At 45.6% G+C, this 20,968-nt stretch overlaps 1 protein-coding gene across 3 annotated transcripts in view; it reads left to right on the top strand.

Moving 5' to 3' along the window:
• Window positions 1-20,968, top strand: part of TRIO (trio Rho guanine nucleotide exchange factor) — a 225,404-nt gene that overhangs the window by 189,370 nt on the left and 15,066 nt on the right. For 2 of the 3 annotated variants that reach the window (XM_046000363.1, XM_046000364.1), the window contains 11 exons: window positions 4,494-4,642; window positions 5,924-5,990; window positions 7,312-7,415; window positions 9,698-9,767; window positions 11,689-11,778; window positions 12,338-12,430; window positions 13,210-13,260; window positions 13,521-13,598; window positions 14,516-14,707; window positions 16,628-16,805; window positions 19,012-19,835. In XM_046000363.1, the coding sequence (XP_045856319.1) occupies window positions 4,494-4,642; window positions 5,924-5,990; window positions 7,312-7,415; window positions 9,698-9,767; window positions 11,689-11,778; window positions 12,338-12,430; window positions 13,210-13,260; window positions 13,521-13,598; window positions 14,516-14,707; window positions 16,628-16,805; window positions 19,012-19,835 (1,896 nt within the window). The remainder of the gene's footprint in view (window positions 1-4,493; window positions 4,643-5,923; window positions 5,991-7,311; window positions 7,416-9,697; window positions 9,768-11,688; window positions 11,779-12,337; window positions 12,431-13,209; window positions 13,261-13,520; window positions 13,599-14,515; window positions 14,708-16,627; window positions 16,806-19,011; window positions 19,836-20,968) is intronic. The other variant, XM_046000365.1, reaches the window with a different exon arrangement.

Genomic DNA, 20,968 nt, shown 5'->3' with positions numbered 1-20,968 from the left:
AACCACTGTGATCAGTATGTTTCCCTCGAGACATTTTCTTTGCAGGGTGCAAACATTTATGGGGAGAGGGAGGGTGCTTGTCCATGCTCTATTTTTCAAAAAGGATTCATTCTGTTTTTAATATTCTAAGACTTAATAAATCTTGAGGAGTTTCTGACATCAGTACATAAGGTTTACCTCGTTCCTTGTAATATCTGTACGGTAGTCCATTGGGTGGGTGCAGTGATAATCTACTGAAGGATTCTTCTATAGCGGGCACTATTTTGTGCCTGTGTTAACTTAGTAGGAGCCCAATGAGGTAAGTACACGTTACTGTAATTTTATCTTATAGATGACAGAGTTTAAAAACTTAACCAGCCAGTAAGGGGCAGAGACCTGATTATACTATATAATTTATTTAAACAAATTCATAATAATAATATATACGTGTGTGTGTAAAGTTGTGTTCAGTTTTACACTATTGTAAACCTCCATGTTGGTTAAGTGTGTGTGGTTAGATCTGTAGGGTAAATTTCTAGCACTGGAATTGCCAGATCGAAGAATATACTTTGTCAAGGAAATTTATCTTCCTTCCAGTAGGTACTAACTAGGTAATGTTATATCATCCCCATTTCTTCTATCATAGGTTCTGATCAGTCATCTGATTTTTTTTTAATCATCTGATCATTCTAACCATCAGAGATAGCAAGAGAAACTGTCAGCCTGTCTGTCTTTGAATACCACTGACCCTGGACACATGAAACAGACTGGAACTTACCATATTTGCTATGAAACTGTGGTTGATTCAGTCAAGTGGGAATTGTATCAGGGAAAATTCAGACTGTTTCACTGTGCCATAACTGGAATTTCTTCCCAGGTAGTCATGTTCTGAAAGCGACATGATGGGCTTGGAAGTTAAGAAGTTGCTAGTACTTGGTAGAAAACCCCAAGAACTTAACTCTACTGGTCAAGAGTTTGGGATCGTTTCACTTTGACCTGAGCTAAACCGCATCCCAGCGGTCTCTTTGGGACAGCTTGATTGATGGTCTAAACAAAGGGTACTTAAATTGTACCCTGTGAGCTTCCAAGCATCTTTAAACATTTTAAAAACAGTCATTTATAGTCCTCAATTATGTGATCACTAAAATCATTCTAATAATTGGATAGTTTTCCCAAGCAAGGTTATGAGGTGGCCTTTGTCAGCCTTCTTGTCATCATTCTGTGTCAGAACTGCATTCCATTTGAAGTGGGCTGCGATTCATTTCTCATTAATTCACATGGTCTTGAAATGGAGAGGAGTTCTAGGATGTGGTTTCTTTCAGCTCTTACTGCTTCATTCCTTCCTGTCATTTCCAAGGCATTAAACTTTACCAGTTGAAACTCAATTCTTTCTACTCAGTTTTCTCCTTCAGTTAACAGGAACAAAGCTCTTGCCATCACGGAAAGCGCGTACACTCGTGTTCAAACACTGCTACTTACACTTGGGCTCTCCGAGCCTGTGTCCTTCAGCTGTAAACTCAGCATAAGGACTGTTTGCTCAGCTCCTGGCCAGGTTCCATCCATGTGGGTAGTCACAAGTGCTTGCCTTTTGCATTGGAGGACCGTGTTTATGCTGTTCATGATGGACTTATCCCATTCTCACTATCCATGGAATATAATCTAGATTCTGCCCTCTTTTTCTGGCTCAAGGGAAACGTTGCTCTGTGTTGATTTCCTGTCACTAATCCTCTGATGTCAGAGGAGAACTGCTTTTTGTCAGTGAAAACTCTGAATCGTTTTAATACCCTTTCACCTGTTCTCTGCATGTGAACTGGGGTCACGTACTGCAGCACGTTTCCCATGTGCTGTAGATCCCTGGTCATCCGCATTCGTTTTCTTGTGGGTGACCTCTCAGGCTGAGTTGGTTGTCCTTCAGAAGCTACATACTAACTTACTGGCCTGGGAAGAAGTTGTTCAACTGTTACACAGTATGGTATTCGGGGACTTGAACCTCCTAACCCTAAATTCTGCAGTCGATCCGAAAAATAAAACCACCCTGGAAACTATTTCACTCCTCTCCCTGACCTCCACATCCCGGGTCCAGGCAGTGTAGGAAACATGGTGCGTCTTTCCTGAGCACTGGCAGCCCACAGCCACTGACCATTTGCGCTTGACTTTGGGGTTTCCTCTTCTTCGTTGATCTAAATATAAAGGGAGACATGAGAAAGAGTAAAAAAATGAATGAACATCTATCTCAAGATACTAGAAAAACAACAGAAATAATGAGTTGAGAAATAGAAAAGTGGAATAAATAAAACCAGTATTTGTTATTTGAAGAACTAATAAACATCAGGTAACCTCAAGAAAATAGAAGGGGAAGCACAAATTCACAAAACAAGAATTATAAGGGAGGAGCCAACTAAGGAAATTAAAATCATTATAACACTTTTTGTTGAGGTTTTTGAAAATAAATTGGAGAACCTGGATGAAATGAGCAGTTTACCAAATGAGTTAGTTTACCAAAACTAACCTTAGAAGAGATGCATTATCTATGCAGACCTGTCCTCATCCAAGGAATAAAGTTGACAAAAACCTGCCCATAGAACACCACCAAACCCAGAGGACTTCACAAGAAATTCACCTGAATCTGTGAAGTCCCAGGAATTCTGGTTCCGAAAGGCTTATCCGGTGGAAGCCTTTCCTCACCCTCACTGGCTGTCCAGTGGGGTCCACGCCTCCCGTCTCCACCCTTGGCCGTCCAGATAGCCATCCTGCCAGCCGAACACCAGGGCTTCACTGACACCAACCATGTCTACTGCTTGGCCTCCTTGCTCATTGCTCTGTGTGAAGGGACATCAGGAGACATCTTCTCTATCTTCTTTCTTTTTTATCACCATTGAAATGAAAAGAACAGAATCTAACGAGCTTCAGCTATTTCCTCGCAAATCTAGACCAGAGACGGTGCATAGAGTCCTTCCCTCCACCTCCAGACTCCAGCCTCCCCTCGAGGAGTTCCGTGATCGATGAGCACAGAGCAAGCTCGCGGCTTCCTGCAAAGTGCTTGCTTCCAGTAAAGGCCAATAGCTAATTATTTCAAAAACAGAGTGCTACTTTCTCATTGAACGCTGTTCCCTATTTGTCACAAATAAGTGCAGCAGTCAGTGTGTTTCCACAGCTCCATGGGTTTAGTGAACAAAACTACATGCACAGACTTTGTGTCCTCACGGCTGGGCTCAGTGACGAGATCAGCATTGGTCTGTTCCTCTTAAGGGGAAAAAAATGGGACAAGCATTAGGAGTTTTGATTTGATGCAGAATATGAAGTGTTCCTGCAGTTTTTGTTGGAGGGTAAGTTAATCACATTTTCCCAGCTCCCATCTAGATAAATACTTCTTGATCATCCTGTATATCCAGCTGGGTGCTTTAGAAATTTTGAAAATATCGGAGTGCCTGGGTGGCTCAGTGGTTTAAGCCGCTGCCTTCGGCTCAGGTCATGATCTCAGGGTCCTGGGATCGAGTCCCGCATCGGGCTCTCTGCTCGGCAGGGAGCCTGCTTCCCTGTCACTCTCTCTGCCTATTTGTGATCTCTCTCTGTCAAATAAATAAAATCTTTAAAAAAAAAATTTTTTTTTTGAAAATATTATAACCCACACCTGTTGGAGCTTTGGGAATTCAGTTAAAAAGCATAGTTAAAATAAATATAAAAAAAAAAAAGCATAGTTAATGTGTACCAACTAGAAAGTAAGCAGTCGCTTATCATTGTCACATTAGTCCAGGGACAGAAGTCGAGATTCATCTTAGATGTGAACACCTGCAAAGCTTCATTCAAGGTTCTACACAGACTACAGCGTTAATGACAGTCACTCGTGGAAACTAAACTCCAGCAGGAGAGGGGGTTTGGGATACCTCATTGAGGCAGGTGACAACTGCTTCCCACGGAAGAGAGGAAGGATGTGGTTAGTGTCCAGAAATAGATCTCCATTCAGCTGGGCAATGTGTGTGCACTGAAGGCAGAGTCAAGGCTTCACAGATAATCAAGAAGAGCCCCCACGCTGTCTAAACTAAAATAGAGATGGCCCACACTGCTGCGTAGCCCACCAGCTGGGGACACGGGTGATGTGCTTGACTGGCCTGATGGAGGAGGTTCTGCGCACTTCTGAAATGGTCCTGCTGTCTCATAGCTGCGGAAAAATGGCTACGTGTGGAATGCCTGCTACATCCAGGAATGGGGGCAGTGCTGTGATGGAAACAAGTTGGGCTATTTCTAATTATCTGGTGAAAACAAAAGAATTTATTAATGCATATAAATTCACTGTCCTTTTTGCTTTACCTCATTTGTCCAGCTTCTCTTGCTCAGTATTTGTGTTAATAGTCGGGGGGATTTGTTATGAAATACCATGTAATATCACAAACATAGATCTTCTGATTTTAGCATCAGGCCTTCTGTCTTTTCTGACTTACAAGGTTTCCTAATTCTAACTCCAGCCTCCTGGACCATAGGCAGGAAATGTGACTGGTGGTCTGGTCTTCTTTCAGGCACTGGAGGATCGTCCCAGCTCGCTCCTTGTTGACCAGGGAGACAGCAGCAGCCCCTCCTTCAACCCTTCAGACAACTCCCTCCTGTCCTCCTCCTCACCCATTGATGAGATGGAAGAAAGAAAATCCAGCTCCCTAAAGAGACGGCAGTAAGACACGTTTCCATGTCCGCGTTGGTCAGATTTCCTCCTGTCTCTGTCACCTTCACACATGTAGCAGGGATCCGTCTCTGGAACAGCGCGACGGGAGCTCCAGGGTCGCTCCTGGAGTAGTTGTATAGGTCTTTGAGACTCTCTCAGAGCCTCATAAGGGTGCAGGAAGTCATAACTGCAGGGTTTTCTTTTTTTAGAATTTGGAAATCATTTATTTTATTTTATTATTTTATTTTATTTATGTTATATTATGTGTATGTTATGTTATGTGTTTGAGTAAGCTCTACACCAAACATGGGGCTCGAACTCACAACTCCAAGATCAAGAGGGCCTGTTCTACTGACTGAGCCAGCCAGGCGCCTCCCCCACCCCGTAGCTGCAGTTTTTGGTATTTGTATATTATACTTTATTTATAAATAAGAATGATACAAGAATTTCTTCTGTCACTTCTAGTGAGAAACTCCTGTGCTTTTTATTACATACGACTTGTGAAGGAAAGAAGGCAACATAAAATCAGATCGAGTCCTGAACCTTGAATATTTTTTTAGCATAACCTTAGTGATAGTGTTTCTCAGTTCCAGTAAAGCTGCTTATGGTGAAAAGGAGAATCCTGAGAAATACTACAAAAGGTTTTAACCTTGCTTTCAGAGAAGAGGAAATTCTTGTGTGAGGGCAGAGACTCGGTTTTCCTGAGCACTCTGTGGAGCACTCTGGATCCGAGAATGATGGCCGCTCTCGGGAGAGGCCCAGCCTGTGGGGGCTGAGTGAATGATGAGCAGACCAACAGCGGGTTTCCAGGCCAGCTGAGGTATTATGCTCTTTTGATCAACTAATTGTCTTATCTTATCAGAGGCCTTGCAAACAGTTGTGAGCTTTCAGGCTCACACTTTTGGCTCAGTGGTCAGACCCAAAGCGTTAAACATCTGAGTTAAAGTTTTTTCTCGTAAGTCCAGTGAAGCTTAAAATGATGTAATCATTTAAAAACAGAACAAAACAAACTTGCTTCCTTTAATGTCATGCCTTTATGTAGAAAAATTATGTCTAAGTCTCTCTTGATTGTCCATATATGTGATCAGAGTCCCCAGCTCTTGGGGGTTACGTACATGAACCTGTAAGTGATTTGGGACACCCAGGAATTGGAGACCCAGTTGTGCAAGTTTGATAAATTACAGGACAGTCCCAGTGGGAGTCTCACCTGACAAAAGCAAAGTGCTGAAGAACTCCTTGAGGAAATGAGAAGGGTTTGGATTGTAAACACTTGTTTTTCTCTCTTTCCAGCTATGTTTTGCAAGAACTAGTGGAGACAGAGCGTGACTATGTGCGGGACCTCGGCTGTGTGGTTGAGGTATGTTTGCAGAGATTTAATAACCTGCATCAGCCCTAAGAGCTGTCAAGGGAGTATCATGTTTGACAGTTTAACACTGATACCTTCTCAAAAGCTTTAAAAACATTTTGACATCCTTTCCCCCAAAAGAAAACCCAAGTTTCAGGAAAATGAAATTTAGCCAATCCCCTTCATCTGTATTCACTTTTAAATGCTTCTTTTTCACATAGTGTATCTTTGACATAATTACTTTTGTTTACAATTAAGTTTTAAAATTATATCCAACCACTGTATTTATGACATGGGAATCTTGCTTTTGATTATTTACAAACATGGATATCATCGCAGAATTGAGAATGTCGTTGGTTGAAGAAGTCCAGTGTGACCAGCTGTGGCATCAGTTCCATCCTGAATCCACCTGGGTTCAGAGCTGGCCTGTGGCTACAGTAGGCCAGCTGCTTATACTTTCCCCAGAACAAATACATCACCATATTCATGGCCCAGAAGTTGCTATGCATGGTGTAGCTGTGACAAAATGGTCTTTCACGCAGCATCAAGGCATCAAGTGATGCTCTGTGAAAAGCCTCACTTAACCTGGTCATTCAGGTCCAGGGCATAATCTTATTTATAAACTCAGCTCATCAAAAAGCAGTTTTTATGGTATACAGTTTTACCACTTCTTTGGCTTCATAAATTTATTTAAGACAGTACTTTGGGGATGCTCGTTCCATTAAAAGTAACAGCATTCACAGTTAAGTGTGCAGCAAAAGATTTAGCATGCTTGTTGTGTCTGCAAGATAAGTCACTGGAATTACTTAAGAGATAAGTGTATCTAGGCTGAATCCCACTCGAGAAGCTGAAATGACATTTTAGCAACATACTTAATCAAGTGTTATTTAAAAATCCACTTTTGGAAAGAATACTGTTAAATTCTTATTTAACAAATTATGTAAATAATCCAAAAAGAAAAGGAAATCTGTTTATATTATGCTAAGAACAGAGAAAATATATTTCTGGCCAAATATTTAATGTTTACAAGCTGATAAGATGATTTGTTTTATGAAACCGTTTACATTTAAATGTCTTCAGTTCCTTAGAAGACTTTGGATCTACGAGTGCCACACAGTCCAAGGAGAGAAAATCATGGCAGTGTGTATGGTGGGACATTTCAAGTGCCAGGCAGGACTCTTTCCTGCATAGCTTTTGTTTGTTTTTAAAAAAATACTGGGTTTTGAGACAGTTGTGTATGTCTCTTTTTTTCTTTATGACTGTTAGTCCATAAGTCATACTTGATCAAGATATGTTCAGTGAAGCAGAGTTATTTTTAAATATTCAATTCTAGGGCTACATGGCTCTTATGAAAGAAGATGGCGTTCCTGATGACATGAAAGGAAAGGACAAGATTGTATTTGGCAACATCCATCAGATTTATGACTGGCACAGAGAGTACGTAAGACACTTGCCATGTGTGATGGTGTACAGAGCATCACCACTTGCTAAACTGCCTTGTGGCAGGCAAATGGGAAAGGATGTGCAGTGGTTCGTGTCCTTTTATTACCTGTGTGGCCTCCCAGAGGCAGCTGGTACAGAGGAAGTACTGATAAGGGCACCTGGGTGGCTCAGGCAGTTAAGCATCTAACTCTGGATTTCAGCTCAGGTCATGATCTCAGGGTCCTGGGCTTGAGCCCAGCATCAGGCTTCATGCTCAGTGCAGTCTGCTTGAAATTCTCTCTCCTTCTGCCCCTCCCCCTGCTGGTGCACACTCTCTAAAATGAATAAGTAAATCTTTAAAAAAGAAAAAAAGAAATACTGATGCGCCAAGGAGTTTTGTCTCGCGTGCCATGGCAGGGGGAAGCGTCTGTTCTGCTTGCAGGTGCATCCGGGGAGCGCCCATGGGGATGGCTGGAAGCACCAGCACCAAGCCTGACCACCTGGGTTCAGAGCCCAGTCCTGGCTTTGAGCCACTTGCTTCCCTTCTCCAGGCCTCCGTTCTCCACCTACACAATGTGGGTCAGAGTCTTATCCACCCCTCATGGGGTTTTTCTTGAAGAGAGACCTGGTTAATACATGCAAAGCACTTAGAACACCATCTGTGTAGAGTAAGCATCAGTAAATGTTTCTAATTCGAACTGCAGCCACCTCTTGAATAAATACAAATTACTGTTAGAGAGTTTTAAAGATACTATTTTTTCTAACAATTGTAATGGAAAAAGCAGACATGACTGCGCCCAAAACACTGGACCCCAGCACCTTGTCACCCCATCCTAATAAGGAGGAGATTCACATGGAGGCTGGTGCTACAGCCCATAGGCCCCTTCGGGTCACCTTACTGTGAATTTAAAAGACTATAGTCATCTGCGGATTGCTTAATGCCAGCCACTGATACTGTTGTGGAGTATTCCTGCAGCCCTGATCTGTTCCATGACCTGCACAGGCCACCTGCTTACTGTCTTTCTGTGCATTGCTGTCCCCTTGGCCTGGAGAGTGCTCCCATCCCCCTTCAAAACCCAGGTCAAATTATCACTCTCCGTTAGACCTCATCACTCCAAGCAGACGTGCTCTGTACTCCTTGCACATAGCATACATAAATGTGCTTTTGAAACTAAAATACTGTGCCGATATGAGGAGTTATCAGAGTGTGTTTATAGTAGTGTTTTATTATTTCTAAATTCATCTGTCCTTAAAGAATGTAAAACCCTTGAACCCAGATACAACAAGGGTTTTACATTCTTTACATGACCCTTTATATTCAGGGTCATCATTTTCGTATTCCCCTAACATCTAATTCATTCGACTCACAGGTAAGTGAATGGCCACTTGCAGTCACAGTATAACTGATCGCTCTGTTGACGATAGACTTCAAGAACCTACAGTGAACCTGATTTTAGAAAGGGGATATTTGGTGCTCCTCTGTAGTCTGCCACCCCCAAGTCTGGCTGTGAAGCCGTGATGGGAAAGAGGGAACAGCACAGTGCTCCTGAGATGACCAGACAGAGAAGTTGCCCCTAAAGATAGGGCCCGCACAGTGTGTGCACAGCTGTAATTAAACCCCAAGTGCTAGAAAATTCAACATGGCCTTCATAGATATGTTGGTTTGTGGGTTAATAAAATACCAGACATAAATGTCAACGTGGGTAAGTACTAACTAAGGGGGGCCTGCGTCTTCGAGACTGCAGCCAGGAAGAGCTAGAGTGCTTGTCCGCAGCCCTTGTGTTGCTGCGGTCATACCTGATTTCTGTCTCTAATGGGAGCTGCTATACATAACCTAGAGGTTGCTTTGGGTGATATTTGGGAAAATGTTATAAAACTGGTACAGGTAACATATTCAGTATTTTATATCAATTATTCAATTTGAGCCTCCTAAAAGTTACTATAAAAATATATGAAACTCAAGTATTCAGAAATAAAAATGACCAATTGTGTTGAAACTTTTTTTCTCTGTATTCAGCCGTGACATGTTATTGCTTGTGTCCTTAAGAAAAGTGAGACAAAAAATGTTGATTGCCTAAGAGAAGGAAAGGTTGCTGGTCAAAGGATCGTCTCATTTTGCCTTTTTTTCACCTGTCCATCTCTCTTGGTTCCTGCCCTAACAAAATGTTTTCTGGGCACATTCGATTTCTTAAGTATATACTTGACATTTCCCAATTGCTCATGTCACAACAGACTATTTTGACTAAAATCAGAAGGCCAAGTTGGAAATGGCTCTAATAGTTCTCTTCTTGTTCCAGCTTTTTTTTAGGAGAGTTGGAGAAGTGCCTTGAAGATCCGGAAAAACTAGGATCCCTTTTTGTTAAACATGTCAGTACAATAACATTATTTATTTATATTCTGTTCTGATACCGTCGTGTTCAGTGACTGGTTTTTCAGATTAAAGGAGAACTCACCGGTTATTTACAAAAGTGCTTGTGTTAAGAATCAAATCAAACTGTGTAGTGTCAGCAAATTGGAATTAAACCCCACTCTTGCACACAAATTATGTGCTTTCCCAGTCACCTAGCCCCAGCTGGCCGTGCAGCTCAGCGCAGTGCAGAGTGGTTCAAAGGGAGACCAGAGGCAGACTTGAAGCAGGAGCATTTGGGGATATCTGTGGGCAAACAGTTGTTTAGTGAAGATAGTGATGTACCTAAACATACAGTATAGGTTTAGGTTTAACGTAGTAGCTAAATATATATGTATATCTGAAATAAGTGTGTTAGCATTAATGGGTTTTTTAAGGAAAAATTCCTGCATTTATAAAAAGCTAGCGATACAAGTTTTTGCATTTTTGCAAATCTCTTTAATGTCTGTCTTAATAGAAGACAGATGGATTTTTATATCGGCTTCTGCATTCATTCTGTTGTGGAATGGTTTTTTGGTTAAAAATATATGGAAAAAATCCATCTTCATATAAGCAGAGAATTGGAAAGAAACGAGTATTTTAATACTCTATTCAGGTAATAATTATGGGTAATTTTCTGAGATGCCACACCAGAACTTGACCACGTAATACTGTCTTAAAGGTTAGCTGCCACAGGGAATCTGGAAAGCTCTATGGTGGACTTCTGCCTTCCTGTTTGACTGGAAGCGCCTCCCACGGGCAGGCTTCCACCCATGCACCAGCTTGTGCAATTGTGCCTTGGTCAGTTGGAAAATACTGGTTCAACAATTTAGAGCTTCCAGATGCTGAGACATTTTGTTACACAGTATCAGAAAGTCAGATTTGTTGATGTCACCAACCATCTCTTTAGACCAGTCCTTAGGTATTAAGTTCACAGTGGCAGATACCATATTTTCCAAAATTCTCATCTTTAACTTGAAAACTCAGAGTTTCATTATCAATAGATACTGCTGGTTTGCCTTGAAAACAACAGGCTTCTTTTGTTCATGTTCAAGAAGATGACTGTCAGAGACCCAAGTGTGAATATAGTTTGTGTCCCTCCTCCTTTCAAGTAAAAATGGTGGCCCGCAGCTCGGTGTCACAAGTGCTTCTGCTTGAGACAACTGTTGTATGCCACAGAGGTGTTATGTGGACCTCTGTTTTGTCATAAGAATGTTAAAAAGATGTACAGTCCGTGGTTGAGTTTTAATTAAATGGATTTTTATGACTGCATCCAGAACATTCTGAAGTGGAATTGGCAGCCTTCTGCAAATGTGCAGTGGTGACCATTTATCAGGTGCGGGCTGGTTTTGCACATCATTGAGATGGTAGCACAAAGACAGGGGCAAGTGTTACCTTAATATTAGTCTGAAAATAATTTTGACCCACTGGATCCCCCAAAAGGCCACAGGGGCCCCAAGGGTTGTGCACACCACGCTTTGAGGATCACCGGATTAAGGGAGGGCTCACTGTGTACGTTTTCCCTGCCCTCAGTATCTGATGTAAAAGAGCTTTTTCTTCCCTGCTAAAGCCAACAAGGCATCCTAGAGCCCTGGGCCATTTGGATGGGTGGCAGTAATTCTCCTTTTAACTTGAAGAACCATGTACTCTTGTGCCCCTGTATTGCCGGGTGAGGCGAGGGGTTTGAAATACCTGAGGGGGCGAGGAGGAAAGACTGCCTTTGGAGCCACAAAGCAGAATGCTGGCCTAGTCATGCATCTGGAATGTACTCCCACAGGCCTAAACCACAGTTTTGTTTTAAGAAAATTTCTTTGATGAATGTGCTGAAATGTGCGTGCGCTCTTATGTTCTAATTGAACTTCCGATTGTTTTAACCCATCTGTTTGCCTTTTTCGTTCCTAGGAGAGAAGGTTGCACATGTACATAGTTTATTGTCAAAATAAACCAAAGTCTGAGCACATTGTCTCAGAATACATTGATACCTTTTTTGAGGTAAGACCCAAGAAAGAAACAAATATTTCTGAATCTTCTGTGTACGGTTGATGTCCCAAAGCTAAAATATCATTTTTCCTAGGAACTAAGTAATCCTTTCCTATAAATTAGAGAAATGAGTATGAATTTAGTCTATGATTGTGTATCCATTAACCTTCAGAAGACTGGGGTCATTGTTAAAATAAGGGGTTTTTTTAAAGCAATTTTGAACTTAAGGCTTTTTACAGATTCACAACAACTCATGATCTAAACTCTCAGCCTAAAAATAAAGCATATGTTTATATGAATAAAAGAAACCAAGTGAAAGAAGGTCTTTAAATAATAAAAAAAAAAAAAAAAGACTATTTTGAAAACTGCCCTGAAAGATTGGAAGAGGCCATTCTGCAAACTGGTGGCACCCTGACTGGTTTTTGTGCAGCGAGGTCCCTGACCCCCCCCCCCCCACGCCTTTCCGGCCTTTCCTGCTGGGTAGTTAGCGTTTCTGACCATGCAGGGATTAAACAGTTGTCCTCTGAAAGGCAGCACTTACATGTCTTTCTTTTCTCCTTTAAAACCACAGGACTTAAAGCAGCGCCTGGGCCACAGGCTGCAGCTCACAGATCTGTTAATCAAACCAGTGCAGAGGATCATGAAGTACCAGCTGCTCCTGAAGGTGAGACTTTGCATGGGGCAGACTTGGCTGCAGACTCTGGAGTCGGCAGTTGGTTTGGTGAGGGGACTGGATGGGTGAGGAGAAGGAAGGGTTGGGCAGGGGAGGGGAATCTTTCCTATAAAAAAATCTAAAGTGGTCTTCTGATTCCTGATTTTAAATATTTCAGAGTAAATTTCTTCAAGTCTAATAAAACACCTTATACTATTTCCTCGATTTTTCATTTACATCAAGTTCTGAATCAAAACGTCACTTGAAGTGAACTTTTTTCACCATCACAGATCATTGAATGCTAATGGTTTTCCTTGGCTTTCTGGGCCTTTCAGGTTTTCCGATCTTCCTGGGGTCCTGGGTGAAATTAAAATTTCAGTCCCGCCTCTTGCTTTCTGTTGGCTCTGAAAGAACTCAGAAGCCCTTGGTTGGTTTAAATTTGTCAAAGCAATTAAAGGCAAAGCCACACAGTTTTCCATGACGAAAGTGAGTGTTGTAATATGTGGACAGTCCTTGAGTTACCACACTTAGAAGCCGGGTATCCATGGAGCCCAGAGCCGTCGTGGAGTAAAAGAGGAGCCAGTACCTGCTTAGATTTGGTTGACTCTACCCTGCTGTGGCTCAAAATCCTCCTTAGAGTGTCTTTGCATCGTGTTACTGGGAGAAGCAACAAGAACATACAACCAAGACGCTTAGCCTGGCACCTGGCACATCAGAAACGAGCAAAAAGCTTAGCGGCGGTTGTTCCGATTATTGCCCTTATCGTGTCCTTCTCTCCGTGCTCCTTGCAGGACTTCCTCAAATATTCCAAAAAAGCGAGCCTGGACACGTCGGAATTAGAGGTACTTACGTCCCCTGCTGGGCCCACCCTGTGCTCCCCAGACCCCTCACTTAATCCTCCCCACCCCTGTCTCCAGTGTCTCCCAAGCATCTTGCCCCAGAGGAGCCTGTCCCTAGGAGGGGTCTGTCCTCCACCTGGATGTGCCCTCTGCACCCTGGGGTGGGGGAGGAAGGAGGGAGCCCAACTCGGGTGGGGTGGAGGGTGGACACACCAGCTGTCCCGAGGGAGCTGACTGGTGCATCTGCTTTCTCTCCCCCGCAGAGAGCCGTGGAAGTCATGTGCATAGTCCCCAAGCGCTGCAACGACATGATGAATGTGGGGCGTCTGCAAGGATTTGATGTAATGCGGCTGCTCTCTACACTTGTTCCTCCGGCCTCCCTCGTTTTCTTTGGTCTTCCGTTATTTATCGCCACATGTAGAAAGCTGATCCTTTCTACCTGGTTTTCTGTCTCCTCTAACTGTTCTTGAACCTGATTGATCTTTTCTTTCAACTTCTTTTAGTGCATTTCATTTGTTATTTGACGACCTTCCTTTGCTCACAACCCAGTGCCTGATGGCGGAAATAGGCAGGACCTGCTTTGTCTCGCGGGCCCTCCGCTGCTGTAGTGGCAGGTGCCTTCCCTGGCAGGTAGTGGGAAGCAGGGGCCCCCTGCCCCTCCACTCTCCCTGGGAGCTTGACTTCAGACTCAGTGTATGCATTGTTAGTCTGACATTTCTATGAGTTGCCAGACTCTTGATACTACATATATTGCCTTATTAGTATCTTAAAGATACTCAGGATTTTCACAAATTCAACTACTAAGTAAGGAAAGGGGACACATTTTTGCTTTTCTTGCCTACTGTTTTACTAGAGATTTAGGATGTAAAGTTCTGGTGCCGTGGTTCTCAGGAAAGCACACATAGACTCTCCTGGAGGGAGAGTGTTCTGAAAACACAGGTCCTTGTGCATTACTAAGGGTCCTGCCAGGATGCCAGGATGCGCCTCGAGAACCTGTTGCAGTGCAAACTATACACTTTCCACCCACTCTGTCTTTGATCGTAACTGAGAGACTTCACAGAGTCTGGCAAGAATTTTATCTAGATGATTGCTCCATCTGGTGCTAAGAACTCATTACAATAAACGAAATTTTTAAGCTCTATAAATTAATAGAAGAAAAACACATTCTGTGGGAACAACAACAAGAAAAAACAGAACAAAACAGATACTTTGACTTAGAATGAAATGTTCTGTCCTTTTCCTTTGCCCCCCCTTTTAGGGTAAAATTGTTGCCCAGGGCAAGCTGCTCTTACAGGACACATTCTTGGTCACAGACCAAGACTCGGGACTTCTGCCTCGCTGTAAAGAGAGGCGAGTTTTCCTCTTTGAGCAGATCGTCATTTTCAGTGAACCACTTGATAAAAAAAAGGGCTTCTCGATGCCAGGATTCCTGTTTAAGAATAGCATCAAGGTAATGTGTAATTGTGCTGATATACATAGCCGTTATACTGATAAACTGTTTCCTTTTCAGTGATGACCTGTCCTGATCCTTTGTTTATTAAATATTTTAAAATTTTCCTAAGACGTTTCAGAACTTTTAAAAGTTCACTACATCCCTGTACCATCCACATTCTGAAGTGGCTCATGGTTCACACACATCTCTGTGTGACCATGATGAGAAGACTTTGTCTTGGTTAGTTCCTGTGTACCCGCTGTCCTAGAACCACGTACAGTGTTAAGAAACACAGATTTGGAGTACTGTTGTAAGGCCAAAGCAGAAAGCTTTCCCAGTGTCTTCTTATTCTCCTCCACTCAATGCAGACACACTGAGCTCTCAGTGCTCGGCATGGGGCCACGGGGGTCAACCAGACAGGCAGTCCACACCCTCGAATAGCGAGTTCTGATGAAGGAGAGACACAAGTAACCAGACAAAATAATTGCAGATGGCTTGTGTCCTATAAATGGGACAAACCAAGGGCCAGATAGAAAAAAAGCAGAGAAGGGGGCTTGAGGTCCCAGCAAACAGTCCCTGGGAGATGCAGTCTGCCTTCCTCCCCTCCCCCTCCCCACTCTCATCTCCATCCCTGCTCCTCCCACCTCTGCAGCCATGCAGGCCCTGAGCTGAGAAGGGAGACGTGCTTCCCTGTGTTAGGACCTCCTAACCTGGGCTGCTAGGCTCCCTGTCAGGAGCAGGGGCAGGGACCCTCTTGGGCCTTCTGAGCCCTAAGGTCTCAGCACACAGGTGGGACACCGCACCATCCCGTCCCCATGAGGCTTCTGTCGGCCCCTGCAGCAGCCTTCGTACGTTTTCCTGCTCTGGACTACAGGGGGCTCTTTTGCCCAACAGGACCTAGGGAGGCACTCAAGCTGGGCTCTATAAAGCTTTGGGCCTCTCCTATCTCCCTCCATCCTCCAGCCCTCCCACCCAGGCCACTAGAGGCCCCCAGGTTGTCACTCTGCACCCTCCATCCTCTGGACATCTAACCTGTTTTTCCAAAAGTCTCCTGACTTCTCCGCTCCACTCCAGCAGCTTAGAAATTCTATGTTTTTGCTTCAGTGAAACCATCCCACGTGCGATACCACGTATAACTTCCTAACACGTGTCCTATGAATAGTCAAGGTTTTTAAATAGTGTCATTTTATTCCTGGGACAGAGAAGGGAGGGATACACAAACTGACTCATCATAAAGGCGTTTGAAATCAGGTAATTCCCAGGCCCATGTTTCTAGTTCATATTCACGTTATTAATCCCCTCCTCCCTGAGTTTGAAAAGTCATTGAAAAGCTTCAAGATGATGATTTCCAGGCACTATAAATGACAGCTCAACCCAAAACTGGTTGTTTCAACTTTGACATAGGGTGAACTTTACATTGTACCTGACCAGTGGGAATAAATGTGCTTTGTTTTTATTATAGTAAAATACGCATAAATTTGCCATCTCAGCCATTTGTCCGTGTGCAGCTCGGCGGCATTACACACGTTCACACTGCTCTGCGGCCATCCACTCGTCCGCCTCCGAACTCTCCTTCCCTTGCAAAACCAAAATCCTGTGCTCTTGAAACAACCACTCCCCATTCGCCCTCCCACCAGCCCCTGGCACCCACTGTTCCACTCTCTGGTTCTGTGAATTTGACCACTCAGAGTCTTATTTCATCTGTAAGAAATCGTAGCACCATTTGTCTTCCTGGGACTGGCTTAGTTCACAGAGCATGACATCCTCAAGGTTCATCCATGTTGTGGCATATGTCAGCCTGTGCTTCCTTTTTAAGGCTGAGTAATACCCCATCACTCATTCCAGAGACCACACTTTCTTTATCCATCGGTCAATCAACGCATACCTGTGTTACGTTCACCTTTTGGCCATTGTGAATAATGCTTTACTCTCTTTAAGGTGAGTTGCCTTTGCCTGGAGGAAAATGTGGAAAACGATCCGTGTAAATTTGCTCTGACATCGAGGACGGGTGGTGTGGTGGAGACCTTCATTTTACATTCATCCAGTCCAAGTGTTCGGCAAACGTGGATCCATGAAATCAACCAAATTTTAGAAAACCAGCGCAATTTTTTAAATGGTAACGTATGTTCTGTTACTGGGTGTGTGTTTTGCTGGAGGTACATGTTTCTGTTTCTCTTCTCCTGCTGTGTCCTGCTCATGATGACCAGACAGAGTTAGCCCAGACTGTTTCAGGCTCTGTCCTAATAAGCACTTGTGTGTTACTTCGGTTCCTTTTCACAACGACCCTTGGTGGCAAGTACCAGTGTTAGCCCATTTTACAGATGAGGAAACTGAGGCACGGGGTAGGTCAGTAAGTTAAAGTCCCACAAATTCTTCATGGCCGAGTCAAGGTTCCCAGCAGGCCCTTGCCCTGGGCACGTGTCAGGCACGTGTCCACATGGCCTCTCGCACCATATGTGCCCTGGAGGCCTGTCCTGGGAAGGGAGTGCTTGAGAAAGACTGAGGTAGCAGACAGAAGTAGACACAGATATTGTAAACATTCTCCAGTGCACCTCTGAAACTTGCTTTTGCTTGCATTGCTTATTCATACCTCCCACCTCCTGTTAGAAAACAAGACCTGAAGTTTTCCTTCCCAGCTTCCACGACATGAGTGATGACAGGAAGCTGCAAAGCACCTTAGGGGCTGTGTCTTCTCCACAGGAGGGTGACCGTACTGACCTTACGGTTTAGATAACTCCTCTGACTCGTTCTGTGGGTGACCTACAACTGCCTCCTGCTTCCCTGGTTGATGGCCGACTCTGACTCTGCATCTAACTGGGCCATCACTGATGAGCTCTGAGAATTCGGCCGGAAACTAGATAACTCATTTAATGCCTTCTCTTTGTCCTTTTCTCCATGTCCGTGTTCTCTGTCTGTGCCCCAGTCCAACAGGATGTTGTCATTTCTTTGTCGCCCTAAAACCACCTTCACGCCTGCATGATGTTCAAGAGCCATGAACACAGGCATTCGGTGCAAAATCGAGGGCAGGGCAGGTTGGGACAAGGCGTGGCCAGCTGCCTGGTAGTTAAGCAAGACTGATGGTTTTTTACACCTGTGGTTGGCTCCATGGGGCTCGTGGGGGTTCGGGGACCATCCCTGTGAATGTAGAAAAAGTTTTGCTCCCATGACAGTGAGCCAGTGCAGGCTGCTTTAACGGTCCTGTTATAAAGTGATGCGTTGCATGGTCAGCCATAGCAGGCAGCCGTGGGGAGGTCTCAGTCAACTTTGACATCTTGAAAATAAAATGAACTGCCTCCCACACTGGAATCCAGAATATTCCATACTGTGAAACCGTACTAAATGCCCTCAGTCTACGGAAAGGACCGATTCCAGAGGATGGAGCACCATCAGGAATGGCCTGGGAGCTCTGGACGCGTGACACTCTTCCCTCTCACCCCTTGTTCCAGTAAGAGGCCATGGCCAGGACAGACTTAGTAAAATGTCACTGGGCTACAAAATGCCTGTTCCCACCTGTCTGACGCCTCCCAGGCAGGAAGGGGTTCTGCCTAATTGTTTTATTTCTCAAAGGCTTTAACGCTTCAAAAGTTTGTGTTCATATCTCCCCATATCTTATTCGGCACGTTCCACATACAAACTCAATTGCCGGAACGGGAGACGGGACAGCTACATGACCCGCGGGGGTCTTTGTGGAGCTCTTTACCATCCCTTGTCTCTTGTGCCAAATCTGCAAAGCAGAAGTGGCCCCTAACGCTGCCATCCTGCGAGCCTGCAGGGAAACCAAGGGATTCCTTAGCTCCCAGCCGGGTTCTTTTCCTGACCACTCGGGTTTAAAGAAGACCTTTGTGGCAGCTGGGCTGAATTTTCCCACTCCGTGGGAGCCGCTGCCGTCTGGGATTCTCCCACACGGGCAGTTGGCCTCTTCCACTTGGCGGGGATGCAGGAGCTCTGCTCGCTGCTCCCAGGCTGTCCCAGTCGGCGCCACAATAGTTCTCACGCACTTGGTGCTTCCTCGGCCTTCTCAGCCGCAGCCACTCACACAGGCGCACCTCCCATACATGTAAGCTGTTCATCGACAGACGAGCGGCGTTTAAGACCTTTGCCTTTACTGATGGATGGTGTCAGTCTGCTGCTTCCAGGATGGGTGGGAGCTTAAAGGTCATCGTGGTTAGAAGGCTTGTGGGTGAGCCCCCACTTGCCTGGGGAAAGGGGCATTCAGGACCAGAATACCGTTTCCAGAGATCCTGTGCCTTTCTCCTTTGCCCCTGAGGATATTTTGCTTGGTTCCCTGACAGTCTTTTCTCTGTGTCTCCCTTGCTTTACAGCCTTGACATCACCCATCGAGTATCAGAGGAACCACAGCGGGAGCGGGGGTGGCGGTGGTGGGGGCAGCAGCGGGGGCAGCAGCGGCGGCGGGGCCCCAGGCGCAGGAGGCGGCAACCCCAGCAGTGGCCCCGGCAGCTGCAGCGGCCTCCCGAGCTCGAGCAGAAGCAGACCCTCCCGGATCCCCCAGCCTGTCCGACACCACTCCCCCGTGCTGGTCTCCTCTGCAGCCTCGAGCCAGGCAGAGGCAGACAAGATGTCAGGTATGTCCACTCCCGGCCCTGCACCGCCCCTTCCCGGCAGCAGCCCTGCCCCGGAGGCCGGCCCTGGCCAGCCCGGCAGGCAAGCTCCAGGAGAGCCCGAAGGCCCCCAGCAAGACTCCGAGCACATCCCCAAGATGAAGGTGATTGAGAGCCCCAGGAAGTCCTCAGGGAGTGCCGCCGGCGCCGGCCGCGATGCGGACACCAAGGAGGCACGGGCCAACCAGGAGGACAGCCGCTCGCGGAGCAGCCTGGGCTCACTGCCCCTAGGAAAGCCCAGGCCCGGGGCCGTCTCGCCTCTGAACTCGCCTGTGGCCACCGCGTTCCCTTCTCCGATCGGCAAGGAGCCCTTTCCCCCCAGCAGCCCCCTGCAGAAGGGGGGCTCCTTCTGGAGTTCCATCCCTGCCTCCCCCGCCAGCCGTCCGGGCTCCTTCACCTTTCCGGGGGACAGTGACTCCCTCCAGCGGCAGGCACAGCGCCACACGGCCCCCGGCAAGGACACGGACCGCATGAGCACGTGCTCCTCGGCCAGCGAGCAGTCCGTGCAGTCCACCCAGAGCAACGGGGTAAGAACGCCCGGCAGCCTGCGCCCGCCCGCCCCACTGCCTCTGTCCCGCCAGCTCTTCTAAACTTCCCCGTGGCCGCCGCTCTCCTCCTACTAACTCCTGGCCCTCCGGCCGGCGCCATCTGCAATGGTCAGCTCTCCGCCCGGAGCCTGCGGACCAGCCGCCTTCTAACCCCTCCTGCCGCGGGAACAGCGCTGCTCTCGTCTCTACTAACTCGCTCCTTGCTTTGTGTGTGTCCCCTTAATCCGGGAAGCCAGACCGGTAACCTTCCGAACGCAACACCTGTGCGTCTTTCACGCTCTCTGACCAGCAGAATATCTTGGAACTTCCTTTTTACCCCTGCTTTTCCTCACACGTTTTTTTAGAGGGGTCAGTGTCCCTGTTGTTTACTTCCTATTTAAATTGGAATCTGTACACTTTAAGCTTTCTGCTCATGGCTTGGTTGTGCTCTTTTATGCCTTAAATTATCTTTGCAGCATTTTTGACTCCTCTGCTGAAAAAAAAAATCCCTCAAGAAAACTTCCAACAGCAACTCACAGCAAACTAAGCAGACAAAATGGGGGGAAAGGAATCTCTACAGTGGAAATACTTGATTCCCCCAACTTTCACTCTGGAAGAGACTGCTATAGGGCCTCTGGAGCCCAGGCTCCTGCCAGCGGCCGCGACCATCCTGCCTTCTGCCCAGCAGGGGGCGCGCTGCAGGCGCTCCGGGCTTCCTCGCCCTCCTCTTGCCCGTCACCTATGTTGTGTCCTCAAGCAGAAAGGTTGCTGTGGTGGGTTTCTCCCCCATTTTGTGGCTTCCTCACTATCCTACCCAGCTGTTTTCCTACACGGCAGATGGCCTGACCTCTAACACTTTTCCTAAAGGCATGCGTGAGAGAATAGAACTGTTCTAATGGAGTGTATGTTTGATCGCTTTATAAATTTTTAAATACATTTCCCTAAAAGGGTCTGTGTCTCTCTTTATGAAAACAAATCTAGCTTTTGCATGTCTCTCTAATTTTCTCTGGACTTCTGTTAATGCCCTGTTTGGGTTGACGTGGCCTTCTCTTTTCTTCCTATTTGTTACGTATTTTGTTAAACTCAATCTTTATATTTAATTGAGGAAGAAATTGGGAAATGGGTCTTGGTAC

The sequence above is a fragment of the Meles meles genome, chromosome 3 (genome assembly GCF_922984935.1).
Source record: "Meles meles chromosome 3, mMelMel3.1 paternal haplotype, whole genome shotgun sequence".
In the NCBI taxonomy this organism is placed as follows: Eukaryota; Metazoa; Chordata; class Mammalia; order Carnivora; family Mustelidae; genus Meles; species Meles meles.
Note: the sequence above shows the minus strand (reverse complement) of the source record. Positions and strands in the feature narration are given on the sequence as shown.